The sequence below is a fragment of the Lacerta agilis genome, chromosome 12 (assembly GCF_009819535.1).
Source record: "Lacerta agilis isolate rLacAgi1 chromosome 12, rLacAgi1.pri, whole genome shotgun sequence".
Lineage (NCBI taxonomy): Eukaryota > Metazoa > Chordata > Lepidosauria > Squamata > Lacertidae > Lacerta > Lacerta agilis.
In genome coordinates, this window is record NC_046323.1 from 29,318,243 (window position 1) to 29,330,645 (window position 12,403).

The 12,403-nt window shown below is 49.4% G+C and overlaps 1 protein-coding gene across 2 annotated transcripts; it reads right to left on the reverse strand.

Annotated features, from left to right (window-relative positions):
• Positions 1 to 5,525: 5,525 nt before the first annotated feature.
• On the reverse strand, positions 5,526 to 11,616 carry DLX6 (distal-less homeobox 6). Of its 2 annotated transcripts, XM_033165749.1 has the most exons (4): positions 11,280 to 11,616; positions 10,856 to 11,204; positions 8,436 to 8,629; positions 5,526 to 6,214 (listed from the first exon to the last, which is right to left on the reverse strand). In XM_033165749.1, the coding sequence occupies exons 1-4, from the start codon at positions 11,445 to 11,447 to the stop codon at positions 5,963 to 5,965; spliced, it is 963 nt and encodes a 320-aa protein (XP_033021640.1). In that variant the 5' UTR covers positions 11,448 to 11,616; the 3' UTR covers positions 5,526 to 5,962. The 2 variants fall into 2 exon arrangements, with proteins under 2 accessions (XP_033021640.1, XP_033021639.1); XM_033165748.1 differs by lacking the exon at positions 11,280 to 11,616 and having other exon boundaries at positions 10,856 to 11,246.
• Positions 11,617 to 12,403: the final 787 nt, after the last annotated feature.

Consider the following 12,403-nt stretch of genomic DNA (forward strand, 5'->3'; position numbering starts at 1 on the left):
TTTGCTCTGTTCTTAATTCCCGCTCTTCTTATTCCTCCTTTTCCCCCTTCCCCCCCTCCACCAGAATCAACCCAGGCTCTCTCTCTCTCTTTCTCGTTCTTTCCCCCCTCCCCCTCCCGATTTTGATTTGATCGCTCCCGTTCACATTTCACTTTTGTATTTCTCCCCCCCTCTTCCTCTATCATTACTCATTGAGTGCCCCGTGAAATTACAATCGTACATTTTCAGCTCAGCAACCCATTTGTAGTGGAGGAGAGAAGGAGGAGAGAGGAGAAAAAAGAGAGAGAGAGAGAGAGAGAGAGGTCTAAATAATGGCCGAATTAGCCCTACTGGACAGTTTCAGATGTAACACTCTGTAATAATTATATTGCAGGCTGGATTAGGATGCTATTATCATAATCTGGACGTTTACAATTATCTGTAATTTGCAAAGATGCGCCAGGTCTTGATTACAGCGGTGTTTTTTTTTTTATCAAGCTAACCATCACTAAACAGTGACAGTAATAACAGCTAATTTTGCTGGCAATATAAGAGGTGCTGGGGTGTGCAAACAATTTCACACCTGGATATGCTCAGTCAACCAAGAATATAGAGAAAGAGCTTCTGCCCTGAGACTCAGAAAAATATTCTCCTCTGCTTCTCACCACTATAGATTTCCTTAGACCCTCATCTCTGCTTAACAGGTTTTGCACGGGGGTAAGTTTTTTTTTTTGTTCGGTTTTAAACCTCCTCGACTGCTGCCGCATATCCCGTCAGCTGTACCTCTTCACTTTTTAATGATGGTTACTTTTATTACTATTATTATTATCATTGCAAAAAAAGAAAGTAAGAAAAAGAAAAGAAAAAGAAAACCCTGATCATTCTAATTTCTCAATTTTCCTTACTTAGACCTTTCGATAAGCGAGTTACATGGACGCACATTTATTTACTTGTTTGTTTGTTTGTTTGTTTGTTTGCCTGCTTTTATTGTAGCTTTTATGGGGGGCGCTCTGCGGTTTGGGTGGGTGGCTCAGGATTCCCACATTTTCAGTGACTCACGTAGAGGTTCAGAAATAAGGGGGGGTGTATATTGAAAGGGGGTGTTGTCTCGAAAACGAACCGGTGGATGTGTGTTGCGGGGGGTGGGTGGACTCGCTATGTTGTCAACATCAGTGAAGTGCCATTTGGGAACTCCCGGTTCAGAATGACAAAGAAATACTCCACGGTGTTTTCCCTTCGAAATCTGGGTTTCCGTGTTTAATGCAGAGTCGTCCCATTGCTTGATAGTGGTCTGATCCACTGTGTTAGCTGGTGTGCGTGTGTGTGCGCTTCATCTTCCCTAAGTCTGAAATGATATTGCACGCTTACTTACAAGTAAATCCCATTCGTGGGACGTTTCGGAGTAGACAAGTAAAGAATAGGGCTGTGAAACCCCCTTCGGGATTTCCCCTAGGTAAATGTTCTTAAAAGCAAGTGTGTGGTTTTTTTCTTTTGTTTTTAAGAGCGGTATGTCGATTACAGCAACCACTTTTGAAAATGCTCAGCTAGACACCCAGCCCAGCAATCAGGCTGCCGAAATACCGATTCTACTTTCCGCTCCTACTTTATCCGAGACACACCAAACTGGGAAAGAAATCCCATGTATTTCAATGGAGCACCGCTCTGCGAGCCTTTTCACTGTCTCATCTCGCAAAGCAACCCGTTCATTCTAATGGAGCTGAGAATCGGATGTGTGTTGCGGGGGGGGGTGGGGAGTGAGGAGGTTAAAATCCAGGTTGCTTGAATAGACTGGAGAACCTCTTCTCGGTTTAAGCGGCTGTAAATCTGGCCTGGCTGAGTTCCGCCAGTTTATTTCCCTGTTCTACTTCAGAACATTCACACACACAAACAAACACCCCAGTTCTGCGTGGGTTGTCTATCGCTTTTGAGGCCAATCCGATTCCTCAGGAACAATCCGGATCTACACGGGCCTTTTCGCTTGGGTTTCAATGGAAGAGGGGTTATCCAAACGCACAAGCCAGTGTGCGCGCCCCATATTACCTCCCCAGGTACCCCTTCCTGTTTATCTGGAAGTGGGATCAGTACTATTAGAAATGTGGGGGATTTAAGGGACTTTACGGGTGCGTGTGGGCGGGGGGGGGGTTCCTCTGTTTAGCTGCAAAGAGTTTTCTGGTGAAGCCCTAAAAGGAAACCCTTTTTGAGAATCCTTCTCAATTCTGGCACAATTGTCCCACTCTTATCTATAGATGACGCTATTTCGCGAGCGCCTCGGCGTCGGCGTCTCTCACCCTCAGCGGCAGACAGGTAAAGCTTTCTGGCTCCCCAGCTCGCCGCTACTAAGGCCCTTCCTGCAAGCACCTTCCACGATGCCTGCTTTGTCTAAACGTCCCTTGAAAAACTAGCAAATCGTCCTTCCGGCTCTTAACACAGATTCCTTATACGTTGCTCAGAGGAAGTCCGAGAGAACCGATTGTCCCAATCCTGAAAGTCAGTCCCATTTGAAAACGATGGAACTGACTTCTGAGTAGACCCGCTAGAGGATTGCGCTGCTACACAACAGACAGAAGAATGGGGAGGAGGGGGAAGACGAGACAGATGAGGACCCTTCTCACCAACTCCCACCAAGAACCGGATTTTGATGGTAGACTAAAAGTGGACCAAGCCCTCGAGATCTAGTGAACTGGGAGGAACTAACCCGTGAAAGGTTAACATGTCAACCTGGATGTACTGCTCGTGTGCATGGGGGGCGGGGAGTTTGAGAGATGTATGTGTGTTGTGCAGGGGTAGAGGTAATGCGTAAGGCAGGATAAATAAAACAAGCCCCTCCAAGACCTAGTAGTTAAGCCAACATACTAGAAATTCAGCGGATTTCAATCTGCCGTTCAAGATCCTCAAAATCACGACAGCTCTGTCCCTGATTTCATCAGCGTGAGCCCTGCCATCCTCTAACCCTGCCCTGATCCTGAACATATTTACTCCCTTGGCACTGAAGGCCGCGTTCATCTCAATGATACTCACTTCCCTGGAAGCGTTGCTGAGAACTGGGATCTGAATCCTATCTGACGGGCTTTGTGGCTTCGCTCGCAGCATCCCCATTTTTCCTGTGGTTCCACTGGTTTGGGGAGGATTATCCTTCATCAGAAAGTCTTGGGGGCTCTTCCTACAAAGGGAAGGGGGCTACCCCTCGGTTTAAATGTATGATAGCTTTCTCACTCCCTAACACGAATCTGAATAATTCAGTGAACCCCACAACCAGCTGTACCTCAGAAGCCTCTTCTATTCTTCATAGCATTATAATTTTGGTTAATTTTCAATTTTAGGTCCTACGTCTCTGCAATTTGTGTATGAATAACAGAATAATTTCCCTCTTTTGTTTCGCCTTTCCTGTTCCTGAATCTAAATAAAGATGGCTTTTTAGTATTAAAAGTGGAAGAAAATTACAGGTAATTATCTTTGACGGTAAAAACGCTGTAATCAGCGGGCTACATGAAAAATTACTCTAATTATGGCTGCATTTAAGAGAATGGGGGGAAAAACCTTCTTATGGATAAAAACCTTAAATTGTCCCCAATGTCTGCCTCAAATTGGATGGCACTGCAGCTGGGGGCTTTGTTCACAATTGATCCTGGGGAGAGCTGAACCCAAAGTTTCACAGTGGGAAAGAGGAGGGGGGGGGAGAGAAAAGAAAACATTTTTTCCTTCTAATGTAACAATGCGAATGGTAGAAAATGACAAGACTTGATCGGTTTTAAGCCATTCTGAAGACTGACTGAGCGTGGAAGTTGCTCAACAAAAAACCGGCGCTGGTATATTGGTAAGTAGTCTTGGCTTTTGTGTCTAATTATAGTGACTGTCCTTTTGCACGACTGTATGTAGCTGTCATTATACGGAGCACTCTGAGGATCTCCATTGACTTCTGATAAATGGCTCAGTGGTTTCAAGGTTCATAATTTGAAGGATGCCCAGGGCTCTAGCCATTAATTCTCGCAGTATGGGGCATCCTGCTTGTGTGACGAAAGGGGCTTTTCGTGGTGCATGATTTCTCGCCTTTGCACCACCCTAAGAAGGATATGATTCGTCCTGGACTCGGCAATGGGGACCAGGGAGCGGGGAGAGAGAGAGAGAAAAACCTGGGGAACATTATTGCGCAGCGTTAGGTAGCCTGCTTGGCATAGGAGTGTGAGAGAGAGCTGTTGGGGATGGGGGGCGGTGAGAGACCATCACCCTCTGCCACCTACGAAAGCAGGCAACCTCTTGACTTTTGCCAAACCTGCCAAAAGGCAGTTCGAGGGCAGCTTTCACGCCGCCGGGGCTGAAAACGGAAAAGAAAATTCCGCGGGATTCTGAAAATCAATGAATTCTCTCTGCGAGGTAGAGAATCCGGAGGGGACCCAAGTCGATTAAGAGGAAGCCAGTTTGATGCTGTTTGTTTCAGAGGGTGCAAATCGGCTTGCGGATCCAAACCAAGTCTCCTTTGCACAATATAATTTTTACTGGTTAGGCGGGCAGATAGGTAGGTCGCAAAACAGATGCGATGTTACGACTGGTGCACGCGCGTGTGTTATGTCATAAGCATCTATCTAGCTACTGACGTGATACATCTATGGCATAGATAACTACATGGGCATATATCTCTGACCATTACTATATTATATTACATAATATTCTGCCTGTATTAATATTAGGCAGGCCGACCATGCAGAACACGTCTACTCTAGAGCAGCCCTGATAAAGTCAGCGATACTCTGTATGTGAACTATAGGAGACTGCCATCCTAAGCACGATTACTGAGGAGGACAGTTCCGCCGAGTAATAAATCTCAAACGACTGCATTTAGGATTTAAAACATGGTGGGGGGAGGGTTCCTGGGAAGGCGGGGGAAGATAACCTTTCCAAAGCTGTAGAGTAATGCAGGACTCTTTTGACATTTTGTGGCTTTTACTCTATATATGAAAGGAGACAAAACATACAAAGTATATATACAACTAAAATTCAACAATATGTACAACAAGGTTGCTGGGTAGGCAGCTGAGAGACCGAGAGAGAGAAAGAGAGAGCTGCCAACCAGGGAGGGAGGGCAGATGGGTGAAAGAGATTTTAGTCTTAGGATGGGGTGCGGTTTTGTTTTGTTTTGGGGTTTGTTTGGGTTTTTTTGTATGTATGTTACTTTCCCCCGCCCTCAAATTCTCTTTCTCCTGCGGCAATAATACTTAGGGGGTGGGGAGTTTTCTTCTCCAAGCTCCACCGAAATGAATGAGGGCACAGCTCCAATTCATTACAGCGGGGCATGCGCAGGAGAACTTCTGGTCAGTTTTCAGGTGCTTAGTTTCAAGTGACTTATGGATGTGGGAGATAATATAGTGGATTCGCCCTCACAGCTGCCAGTTCCACTCCGAGAAAGCATGCAGATTTTACTTCGTGGAAATGTCCTAATTAAACTAGAAAAAAAAGTTTTTCCGCCCGCCCGCCCCCGCCCCCGCCCCAAACGGTAGTATCTTCTCCCTTAAAAAAAATCCCTTTCTCCGCCCCTCCCTTTCCAATCATTTTTGTTGTTGTCAATCTCGGTTTAGTGAATAAAAATAGGATCGCTTCTTTTTCATTGAATAAGTTTTGTTATTTTTGTTTTGTGCTGTTGTTTTAAAGTTGCTGCGTGGACTTGGTGGGAAAAGTCTGTAAAAAATTTTTGCTTTTCGACTTGTACTCCCAGAGAGGTTTGGTGCCTCCGAGTCCCAAAGGAAATATCCCAAAGAGGAGCATCTGACGTGGGCCAGGACGCAAATGGTCTCTTTCTGCTCAAGATCAATCGCTGAGGTTTAAAGAGAAGGCGAAGGCGAAGCCGCCCCAAATCTGTCTTCCTTTGCCACACACTCCAGATTCACCCAGAGCCCCGCGAGCTGCGCTGCTCCCCCCCACCCCCGCCCAGCTTGGCAAGGCCGCGCTGGAGACAGCGGCTCCTCCGGCGAGCTGTTTCTCTTGGCCCCGTTCACATCATTTGTGGTCTCTGCATTGTGTCTTGATGTGGAGAAGAGTACCAGTGAGAATAACCAGGCATGTAGCTATTGGGAGGCATGTTGACTCCTTTGGCAGAGGCTGAAACGTCCCAGACAGGAGGCAAACCTGGAGACCGCGGAGACAGGGTGGCAGAGCCCGGCAGGGGGTCGCTCTCGTGAGGGTTGCCGCCTTGTTTGAGCAGTTTCTTGAACTTGGAGCGCTTGTTCTGGAACCAGATCTTCACCTGCAACAGAAAGGCAGAAGGCATGAGAGGTCTGCTGGGGGAGGAGGGGTGGGGAGGGGTTGGGGACTTAAGGCAGATAGACAGTTTCAAATCCATCCATGTATTTATATATCTGTCTGTCTATCCAATCTTCCTTCCTTCCTTTTTCTCCCACCGTGGCATGAACTTCATTATCTCCCCTCCGCGTTTCTCCCCTCCCCGCTTCCATGGCCATTGTTTGAATCACCCGCAATTAGGACTTGCTTAAGTAAACTGCGCTGAGACTGTTTGAAAAGGCCATATCCTTCTGGGGGGACAGTTACAATGCGCGAGTCTCGTTCATTTCTTCTTCTTCACGCGTCCATTGAAGGCAACCTACGCAGACAGAGAACCTGCGTACGTGTATGGATAGGATACCCAACGTCGGCCTATATAATGTATTACTGCATAATTGTCAAGACGCGGCTACCGTTTTAGGACCCGGAGTGGGGAGGGGAACCAGGACAGAGGAGGCGATCTATCTCTTACCCACGACCTCCCTCTGTATTATGAAACCCCACCGCCACCCCCACTTCAACTCTCCGTCCTTTTGGAGAGGGCCACAACGCTAAAGCCCTGGGAGCCATTACCGGCGCCATTGATCTCGATGGGACCGAGGCGAGATCCTAACCACACATACTCAGAAGTTTTTCACCGAAATCAGTTGGACTTACTTCCAAGTAAATGTGCTTAGGAAGGGGTGCCACTTCCACTTTTACGAGTTTTAAGATCAGGCTCTAAAACCGTCTGCAGCTGCACCTTCAAGGGGGGGTCTAAATTGGCTTAAATCCCAAAACGCGTCAGTTTTGTTGGATTCCAGCTTGGCCTATAAAGAAGTAATACGTGAGTCAAAAGAAAAAGGAAGAGAGAGAGAGCAGCCCATTTCGTAGAGTGAGGGTGGGGGGGGGAGGGGGGAGGAGAGGACCAGGAGAGTTGATCTGCTTCGCTGAGCAAGATGGTGATCTGTAGCTTATCGCGCGGAGATCATCCCAGTGGCGTAAAACCAACAAAACTGAGCCTTACATACATTGAAAATTTAATAAAACAAAAACAGTAGATGAAAGTTAAAAAACAAAATAAAATAAAAACAGCAGCAGCAGCAGCAACAACAACAACAAGCCTTTTGCAGCAATGTAAGAGAGTTAGGGATCATTCAAATAAGAGCGTTTTGCAAACATCCCAGCTGGGAAGGTGACAGTGTCCTTTCTCTGTACCACACTTTAGGTGCTCTAAAAGCTCGGATTGCCATTAAATATGTGTGGTGGTGGTGGTGATATGCTGTTTTTTTTTAAAGACACCTTCCTGTCTTCTTTTGCCTTCAAGGTCGCCCCTATATCACAATAAGGCACCAAATCCCAAATGCCCGGCTTTGCCTACATTCCTGGCAACCACCAGCGGATCCAATGAACATGGTTTATCCCTTTTGTTTTTGTTTTTTTCCGTCCGGATTTTACAAACTGCCACAAAAAAGGTTATTATTATTTTTATTATTCCTTCTTTCTGCATTCATGAATTCAAATTAATCGTTTTCCTTCTAACCTCGTGTGTCATTCAGGCTTAAATCTGCTGGGAAAGCCAGAATGCACCAACCACATTTAACTGTGGCTTAACTCGCTCTAATTTTGTACACGCTTCCCTTTGATCGTCAGCTCTATCATCACCTTTTGTACATTTCGCCTAAGGGCAAGCACAGAATTTCAGTTACTCATCCAGGATAATTTACTATTGAATATTACTAGGGAAGGTGCGCTTTCTTCGGGCCTAGAGGCTGTGCACCGTATGAAAGAGATTTCCATTTCTATCAGCAAAGGATAGGGAGGAGGTTTCTCTGGACCCCCAACAACCTTTTTGTTTTATGTATAAATTCATTTCCACATCAGTGCTTATTATCACCTTCACATTTGGGCTGTAACTAAACAGGTGCATGCCCAGATTCTGGAGTGATGAACTCAAACCTTTCTCAACGCACCATCAAAACAGACTGAATTTGAAAAATAATAATAATAGAGAGAGAGAGTGATATTTCACCAACGCATACTTGGCCATGTTTTTACAATCCACCGACCTGGGTAGCTGAACTTCGCTTTTATTCCTAGCCTTTGGCCCATGGAAATAGTGATTTGTCTGCTTGATTTTGGTCTGGCCTGGCCTTCTCTTGGAGCCCAGGATCTCAGGGATCTCTCTGGACTTCCCCGGGAATTACCTGTGTCTGAGTTAGTCCTAATGATGCTGCCAGCTCTGCTCTCTCGGGAAGCGCCAGGTACTGGGTCTGCTGGAAGCGGTGGTTTAAAGCCTGCAGCTGGAGACTCGAGTAAATGGTTCGAGGCTTCCGGATCTTCTTCCCTTTCCCATTAAATCTTATCTCCCCGTTCTCGATAACTGTGGTTTTCTGTTGATCTGCAATAAAAAGAAAACACATTTGAAGGGGGACGTCCAGCACAGGAAGACCTTCTATGAGACACCCCGGGTTTTGTTTTGGGGGCTTTTCATGTTAGGGATGTGGGGGTGGGGTGGGAAATCAGAGACAAAGCCATTTCCATGTCATTACTAACAGAGTCAAATGCACGGGGTGATACATAAGAAGGTCAGGCCGCTGACAAGTCCTCCAGGCAGCCTTCTGTGGCGGAGGATTCACTTTGACCTGCAAGATCTACCCGCTTTCCTGACAGTTTTGCTACCCAGGCGTGCTAGGCAATTAATGACGCTCTCTTAATACAAGCAGTACTTCGCTCAAACAAAAACTACTGCTATTTCCAGAAATCCCTGGTCCATGGCAAAACTCCTTCGTTTTAACCGAGAACCTGACATGCACCCTGTTGACTAGTTTGTGGCTACTGCATTGACCTCTCTTACCAAAACCTGTCGTTTTTTTTAGAGTTTGGATTTTGATATCCCGCTTTTCACTACCCGAAGGAGTCTCAAAGCGGCTAACATTCTCCTTTCCCTTCCTCCCCCACAACAAACACTCTGTGAGGTGAGTGGGGCTGAGAGACTTCAGAGAAGTGTGACTAGCCCAAGGTCACCCAGCAGCTGCATGTGGAGGAGTGCAGACACGAACCCGGTTCCCCAGATTACGAGTCTGCCGCTCTTAACCACTACACCAAACTGGCTCTCAATACTCCCTATACACACAAAGACACGCGCGCAGAGTTCATGCTACCTGAACGTCTCATTTAATATTGAAATGTGTTTGAATTGCACACGCAATTTGTATCTCCTAAATATGAATCTATCTCCAATCTCAACGTTTTCTCAACGAATAAGCAAACAGCAGGGTAGCATTTCTGCTTCGGATCTGTAGACGTATCTCCACAGCCAACGTACAGGTGCAATGATTTTACGAAGGGACGCGGAGCTGCGTCTTCCCTCGGTGACTTTGCCATTTGTTTCTCGAGACATTTACTGAAGATTAGCCATCCGGTGGGTGCACGCACGGAATTTATAATATCATTTTCTAGGCACAGTGGCTGGGCTAAAGGTGTGATAAAATCGTGCAAGGCCAAAAAAAACAAAAACAAAAAAGCCCCACACACTTCTCCTCTGTAGTATATGCCCAACACAACAAGACACAGGAGTCACCAGCGTCTGACCTGGCTCCCTCGGGCGCTAACTGTCTTTTTTCTCTCTCTGATCACCTTGCGTCAAATGCAACAAAGACGGGATGATCATGGCCCTTCTCACTTCGGCTGCAGAGCAATTTCTTCCCCAAGGAAGCCTGGTGGCATCGCGCTGCCCCCAGACTATGGCAGTAGCCCGTCGTAGCAGGAGATGGACTACGGCCCGGCCGCTCTTTCTAAACGCATATCTTCGTCCTGCACAGACCACTGTCGTGGAGAGGGCATCCGCGGGCTATGCAAACAACATCCTAGGAAAAACAAAATCACTCCTGTTCCTCTGGGACGGCTACATTATCGTAGAAGAAAGCCAGAATGGTCTTCGCTTAAGGTTTTCAATCCACACAGTCCATGGGCAGCTTCCAAGTGGAGGGCAGCGCCTCGGAGTCCCCGAAACAGGACACACGTGCCTGAGCATCCCCACGCGCGTCGGCCGGCGGCCTGCGTCCAGGCACGCGTGTGGATGGATCCCAGAGGGAAACTCAGGATCTGGAGCACGCAAAGGGAAGCCAGGAAAGAGTTGCCGAAATCCGAACCACGCTTACAGGAAAGCAAGTCCTCTGGAAGCGAATTGTTGTTGTTGTTATTATTATTTTGGGTGTGGGTGTGTGTGTTACCCTCCCAATGAAACCTGCCCGGGATCGGGGTGAGATGTCATTTCAAACAGAGATATGAGCGGGAGAGAGCCAAGGGATCCCAATGCAAAGTAGCAACCCCCCCCCCCCCACCGAAATCCTGCGTATTGATTTGGAAACTTACTTCCGAGGGAAGGTTAAAAGTGGCGAGGGAAGGAGGAAGAAGAGGCAGGCGATGGAGGGAAAGCGAGGGAAGTGCAGCAGAAAATGAGACAAAGGGAGAGGAAGTGAAGGGAGAGGAAGGGCATGCGGGAAAGAAAGGAGAGACAAAGGAAGCCGGCAGCCAGCGGGCCGGCCGCGGGGGCTCGGCCCGGGCATCTCCGCGCCCGTCTCGTGGGAACGCTCCGTCACGCGTTGCCTCCCGTGTCACCCACCTGCGTCGTCCGGCCTCGCCGTCCCGCCCGCGCCTCCTCCTCCTCCGCCTCCTCCTCCGCCGCCGCCGGCGTGGTAGGGCTGCAGGTAGGGGCTGTGCTGCGCGTGGCTCACGTAGGGGTAGGCTGCGGCGGCGGCGGCTGCGGCGGCCAGCGAGCGGTGGCTGTACGAGTTGGCGGCGGCGGCGGCGGGGCCGGTTGGGTAGGGCGCGGCGTGGTGGTGGTGGTGGTGGTGATGGTGGTGCGGGTGCTGGTGGTGCGGGTGCGAGTGCGAGGCGGGCGCCGCCGAGTGCAGGCAGTGCAGCGGGTAGTGCGCGCCCGCCATGGCCGCCGCCGGCGAGCTCTGCTGCTGCTGCTGTTGCTGTTGCTGCTGCTGCTGCGCCGAGTGCGAAGAAGAGCCGCCGCCGCCGCCGCCGCCGCCGGGCGCCTGAGCCCCTGGAGGAGGCGGCGGCTGAGGCGGTGGCGGCTGAGGCGGCTGCTGAGGCGCCGGAGGCGGAGGCGGCTGCTGCTGCTGCTGCTGCCCGAACTCCATGAAGGCGGATTTGGACGAGTCCGGCGCCTCCAGCCCGTCAGCCATCGTAGTCATGGTCATCATCCAAGTTGGGCAGCCAGCGACGAGCGCCTCAGCCCGGCTACTCGGCGTCGTCGTCGTCGTCGTCGTCGCCCCCCTCGCGCTCCCGCCACCTTCGAGGGAGCCTATTAGCCTGCGCCGGGCGGGAATTAGCGACGGGGCTCGCGCGCTATTCCCCCCCCCCACCGCGCGCGCTTTTTCTTCTTCTTCTTTAGCGAAAGCTGAGGGGGGGGGGAAAGAGAGAGAGAGAGAGGTGGGAGAGGGGAAAAAGAGAGAGGGGGAGAAAGAGAGAGAGAGAGAAAGAGAGAGAGAGAGAGAGAGGAAGCAATAGGGGGAGAGGGGCCTTGTTAACTGAGGGAGGGGTGGAGGGGAGGAGTGTGAGAGGCGCTGGGGAGGGAGAGAGGGGAAAGGAAGGAGGAGGAGGGGGGCCAGGAAGAGAGAGAGAGAAAGAGAAAGAGAACGGCAGACTTAGTCCTTCCCGGGGCTTTTTCCCTCACGCTTCTTCTTTCCCTCCATTTGGGGGCTTTTCCCCCTCCACCTCAGACCCACACACTCCCTCTTTCTCTCTCGCACCCTCCCCCGTCTCTCTCTCTCTCTCCGGTTGGGGTTTGTTATTAGGTTTTTGGTTTGGTAATTTCTTTTCCCCTCATTAAGGGGAAAAAACCTTGAGGGAGTTTAAGGCAAAGGCAGAGAGAGAGAGAGAGAGAGAGAGAGAGAGAGAGAGAGATAACCCCCTTTCTCTTTAAGGTGGATTCTCCTTCATAAAGTTGTACTGCTGCTTTTCGACTTGAGGCAGCAGGGGGAGGGGAAGGCGCACGACAACACACAACAACAGCGGGAGCGGGAAGAGTGTGGGGGGGGGAGGTGGAAAGAGAGAAAACGCCACAAGTCGAATGGTTGATCTCCAAAGGGCAGCGCCTCCCCATTGGTCACTCCGCTCGTGACGTCACCCAGCCCGGGCACTTCTACTGGCGTCAGCG

Bases quoted from the DNA above. Each gene is read 5' to 3' on its own strand.
- DLX6 (XM_033165749.1), bottom strand. From the start codon at position 11,447: ATGATGACCATGACTACGATGGCTGACGGGCTGGAGGCGCCGGACTCG. The intron at 11,205-11,279 runs GCGCCCGGCGGC...CAGCAACAGCAG, and splicing joins CGCCTCCTCCAGGGGCTCAG to CAGCAGCAGAGCTCGCCGGC. The intron at 6,215-8,435 runs GTAATTCCCGGG...TTTCTGTTGCAG, and splicing joins TAGGACTAACTCAGACACAG to GTGAAGATCTGGTTCCAGAA.